The sequence below is a fragment of the Perkinsus marinus genome (genome assembly GCF_000006405.1).
Source record: "Perkinsus marinus ATCC 50983 genomic scaffold scf_1104296947810, whole genome shotgun sequence".
NCBI lineage: Eukaryota > Perkinsozoa > Perkinsida > Perkinsidae > Perkinsus > Perkinsus marinus.
This window is the reverse complement of record NW_003210458.1, coordinates 12,163-17,337: the sequence shown is the minus strand read 5'-3', so window position 1 is coordinate 17,337 and position 5,175 is coordinate 12,163. Positions and strand designations below refer to the sequence as shown.

The 5,175-nt window shown below is 39.1% G+C and overlaps 1 protein-coding gene across 1 annotated transcript in view; it reads left to right on the top strand.

Moving 5' to 3' along the window:
- Pmar_PMAR021371 (hypothetical protein) overlaps positions 1-5,175 on the top strand; it is a gene marked incomplete at both ends in the record, with an annotated part of 14,879 nt that overhangs the window by 1,642 nt on the left and 8,062 nt on the right. Inside the window, 5 exons of the mRNA XM_002779055.1 lie at positions 15-234; positions 2,033-2,161; positions 2,616-2,708; positions 2,778-2,925; positions 3,548-3,662. Coding sequence (XP_002779101.1) covers positions 15-234; positions 2,033-2,161; positions 2,616-2,708; positions 2,778-2,925; positions 3,548-3,662 — 705 coding nt within the window. The remainder of the gene's footprint in view (positions 1-14; positions 235-2,032; positions 2,162-2,615; positions 2,709-2,777; positions 2,926-3,547; positions 3,663-5,175) is intronic.

Sequence of the window (5,175 nt, the reverse complement as noted above, 5' to 3'; positions counted from 1 at the left end):
TTTGCATTCATCAGGTTCGCACTTGCTGACCTTTGTACGGCCATTTTGTCATCTGAGCGTCATCGGAAGAAGAACCCATCTTCTGCAAGGGGAGAACTCGCATATGAAAGTATCATTGCGGAGTTACTCGCTGACAAAGAAAAACTTTCTGCAAATGATCTGGCGCAAGCTCTTCGGGGGCTCTCGATCGCGTATGGAAGAGTACCTGAGCGGTTCGATGGCATTGAGAATTTGGTGAGTTATTGGTTTTTATAGGAGACCACCTCTTTGAATGAGAGTTGATTTCAAGCTGGTGTGGTATGTCTTGTTGGAAATATCGACAACTCGACGAGAGCTGTTGATATGGAATAGCATGCTGAGAAAAGTTGGAGAACAACTCCTGACATAGCCGAGAAATTACAGCTTGGGACTTTGCAGGCTTGCATCCCGATGATGTTTTTGAGTTGTTGTTGTTGTTGTTGTATATGTTGTTGTATATGTTGTTGTTGTATATGTTGTTGTTGTTGTTGTTGTTGTTGTTGTTGTTGTTGTTGTTGTTGCTGTTGTATATGTTGTTGTTGTATATGTTGTATATGTTGTATATGTTGTATATGTTGTTGTTGTATATGTTGTTGTTGTTGTTGTTGTTGTTGCTGTTGTATATGTTGTTGTTGTATATGTTGTATATGTTGTTGTTGTATATGTTGTATATGTTGTTGTTGTATATGTTGTTGTTGTTGTTGTTGTATATGTTGTTGTTGTTGTTGTTGTTGTTGTTGTTGTTGTTGTTGTTGTTGTTGCTGTTGTATATGTTGTTGTTGTATATGTTGTATATGTTGTATATGTTGTATATGTTGTTGTTGTATATGTTGTTGTTGTTGTTGTTGTTGTTGCTGTTGTATATGTTGTTGTTGTATATGTTGTATATGTTGTATATGTTGTTGTTGTATATGTTGTTGTTGTTGCTGTTGTATATGTTGTTGTTGTATATGTTGTATATGTTGTATATGTTGTTGTTGTATATGTTGTTGTTGTTGTTGTATATGTTGTTGTTGTTGTTGTTGCTGTTGCTGTTGTATATGTTCTTGTTGTATATGTTGTATATGTTGTATATGTTGTATATGTTGTTGTTGTTGTCGTATATGTTGTTGTTAACGTTATGAATCTTCCTAAATTGCCTAGACTTGGTTTCAATAGACCAGTGAGATTGTGAAACGTCCGAGCTTCGAAAGGAGCACACTAAGCGAGCTCCACCCCTTCATCACGAAGACCTACTTAACATAGCGTGTAGAGAAATCGCGAGTAGTTTGTTTCGGCATACACGCAGTAGACGCGGTTGTTAAGCTATGATAAATATAGTAATTTTCGAGCAGACAGATGAATTTTCAAAGTTATGAAAGACAATTGTGTAAAACATTTTCTCCTACTCTGCACGTGACAAGTTGATGTAAATATGTTTGTTCGCAATATGTTCTACATGCGTTTTTGACATGTACACGTTTTCACGCGTTTTATGGAGTTTCAGCCTAGTGATATGAAAAACATATTTCATGACTAGTGCATATCACCGCGAATATCGCGTTTTTCACAGAGTATTACGCCACTTCACGTAAAACGGGTGAAACTCCTATATATGCGTTTTTACATGGAGTATTATGTCACTTCACGTAGAGCGGGTGAACTTGAAATTAGTTATCGTTGAAAAAAACAGAAATTTTCTGTAATTTCGAAATGAGAAAATTCCGTGGATATCCTAGAGGACTATCGTTTACATTTCTTCAGCTGAGCTCGGGAGTTTACTCACTTTTTTATAATGGAGTTTCACCCTAGTGATATGGAAAACACTAGTGGAAAAATATATTTCACGACTATTGCAAGGCGGAAATATCGCGTTTTTCACGGAGTTTTACGCCACTTCACGTAAAACGGGTTGTGAAACTCCAATGGATAGAAATGTTACCAACACGAAAAAGAAGCGGAAAAAAACTAGAAAAAAATTTCCTGGGAAAAAATTATGGTGAAAATAATAGTTAAATTTTTCTCCACAATTTAGGCTGAAGCGTTGTTGGCATGTAAAGAGCCCCCAAGAGCCCTGGCGTTTAGCGTGGCTTCGCTCATCGACTTGAATTTACCAAACCATGCATATCAACTTTTAAGGAAGCATCTGGACGTTACGGAAAAGGTAGGAAGTGAAAACTTTTTTCCAAGTCAGTGTTGGAGGAATATATGTGTTATGCCAGTGAGCAAATGATGCACATCGTGAAACGCTTCGCTCCGCTGTGGCCGAGACGAAGCGATTCCAACATGAAATCTATGGACGCCTTTCTCACGTATTGAGTCTGATGCCTATCAACTATCCTGACTGGCATAACAATATGTTTACGTACGAATTACGGTAGAAGTGTGCGAAAATAATAGAGAATTTCCCTAGGATTTTTCATATTGTCACCAACACGTGTTGATATTGGAGGAATATATGTTCGCTTTCCTCAGCTGAGCCTAGGAGTTTCCTCGCTAATTATATTTCCAAAGAAAAGAATGAAAATTTCCGCTAAATTTTCCCACAATTTTCATATTGTCACCAACACATGTAGTTGACCATATGCATATTTTTTCATGCTGATTTTTCCCCTCAGAGAAAAATCCGATCTACTCGAAATGCAGTTGAAATTATACGAGTTATGACGAGATTGAAAAGCAGTGAAGACAGAAAGTGGTGGCGTGCAGCAGTAGATACGCTTTACTGTGATGTGGTATGAGCTGTCGTGATGAGATTTAGTGACAGACTCTGGATTTAGGTGACAGGTCTGGCTTCCCTGAACACCACCCAAGCACTGATTCTACTGCGAGCAATAACTGAGGGGCGCACAAGTAGAGTGTATCCTAGTAAAGAACTATATAAGGGGATTGTGCCCTTGCTGATGATGGAAATTTTGCGAGAAATCAGTAAGAATTTTTACCATTTTTCCCCTGATTTTGAATTTTCCGACGCGTTTTTTAAAGATTTTCTTGTTGTTTACGTAAGTGGCATGGCGCCGAAAAAGGGCTCATCCGTTGTAATTTTCTGGCGAGTGACGGTTGGTGAATATATTATTTGGGGTTGAAATCTGCATAGTAGTTTTATTAGCAGACGAAATTTCAATTGTTTACTTTTTTCCTCTAATTTTGAATTTTTTCCCGCTTTTTCCCAGCTTTTGGGAGGGGAAAATTGCGATGAAAATATTCTGGAATTCCTATCAGAGTTTCGGATTTGTGTTATTCTTGGAAATGTCAACATTGCTATGAACATGTGATGTGACAAAAGTTACCTTTCCGAGACTGTGATAGCGACAAGTTGTTCACTATCATTAATCCCGGAATAGAAAAAACGACGCACATTCTCCACATTTGCATATCAAATTGGCATGCACTGTATTGTTATTAAACATAAACAATGTTAACAATGGCTATGAACATGTGATGTGATAAAAGGAACCTTTCGAGACTGTGATAGCGACAAGTTGTTCACTTTCATTAATCCCGGAATAGAAAAAAACGCACATTTTCCACATTTGCGTATCATTTTCAGGAACTCTCCCACCAAGTACAATAGCATTCACTTTGCGGAGTTGTGTGAAATTGCAATATTGGGATTCGGATTTTCTGGCGGGCGCCTCGAAGGTTTTTCTTGATAAAATGGAGGAGTAAGTAGAGGAAAAAATATGCACATATGAGCATATGACGAAATTTTGGTTGATTTCTGTACATTTCTACCCGAATTCTTGTAAAATTAGTGAGAAAATATGCACATGGTCAACTGCATATGACGAAATTTTGGTTGATTTCTGTACATTTCTACCCGAATTCTTGTAAAATTAGTGAGAAAATATGCACATGCTCGACGGCTAGGACGAAAAAAATTTCTCAGAATCTCTGAGAGAATTTTCGGAAATTTCGTGTTGGTTTTTATGCACTTCTGCCCTGAGTGGTGTGTGAATTGTTATGATTATTGAGGAAACTCCTGAGCTTAGCTGAGGAAAGCGAACATATATTCCTACTCCAACACTGTATAGGAAACTCCTGAGCTCAGCTGAGGAAAGCGAACATATATTCCTACTCCAACACTGTATAGGAAACTCCTGAGCTCAGCTGAGGGGAGCGAACATATATTCCTACTCCAACACTGTATAGGAAACTCCTGAGCTCAGCTGAGGAAAGCGAACATATATTCCTACTCCAACACTGTATAGGAAACTCCTGAGCTCAGCTGAGGAAAGCGAACATATATTCCTACTCCAACACTGTATAGGAAACTCCTGAGCTCAGCTGAGGAAAGCAAACATATATTCCTACTCCAACACTGTATAGGAAACTCCTGAGCTTAGCTGAGGAAAGCGAACATATATTCCTACTCCAACACTGTATAGAAAACTCCTAAGCTCAGCTGAGGAAAGCGAACATATATTCCTACTCCAACACTGTATAGCAAACTCCTGAGCTCAACTGAGGAAAGCGAACATATATTCCTACTCCGACACTGTATAGGAAACTCCTGAGCTCAGCTGAGGAAAGCAAACATATATTCCTGAGCTCAGCTGAGGAAAGCGAACATATATTCCTACTCCAACACTGTATAGGAAACTCCTGAGCTCAGCTGAGGAAAGCGAGCATATATTCCTACTCCAACACTGTATAGGAAACTCCTGAGCTCAGCTGAGGAAAGCGAGCATATATTCCTACTCCAACACTGTATAGGAAACTCCTGAGCTCAGCTGAGGAAAGCGAACATATATTCCTACTCCAACACTGTATAGGAAACTCCTGAGCTTAGCTGAGGAAAGCGAACATATATTCCTACTCCAACACTGTATAGGAAACTCCTGAGCTCAGCTGAGGAAAGCAAACATATATTCCTACTCCAACACTGTATAGGAAACTCCTAAGCTCAGCTGAGGAAAGCGAACATATATTCCTACTCCAACACTGTCTAGCAAACTCCTGAGCTCAACTGAGGAAAGCGAACATATATTCCTACTCCAACACTGTATAGGAAACTCCTGAGCTCAGCAGCTGAGGAAATCGATTACATATATTCCTACTCCGACACTGCTTACTCCACGAGATTTCCCCTCAGCAACCGAATCTCTCTCGAGAGCCAGAAGAAAATCCTCCAACTCGTTCCTTTTTGATGCACTTTTTTCCGAAACGATTGAAACC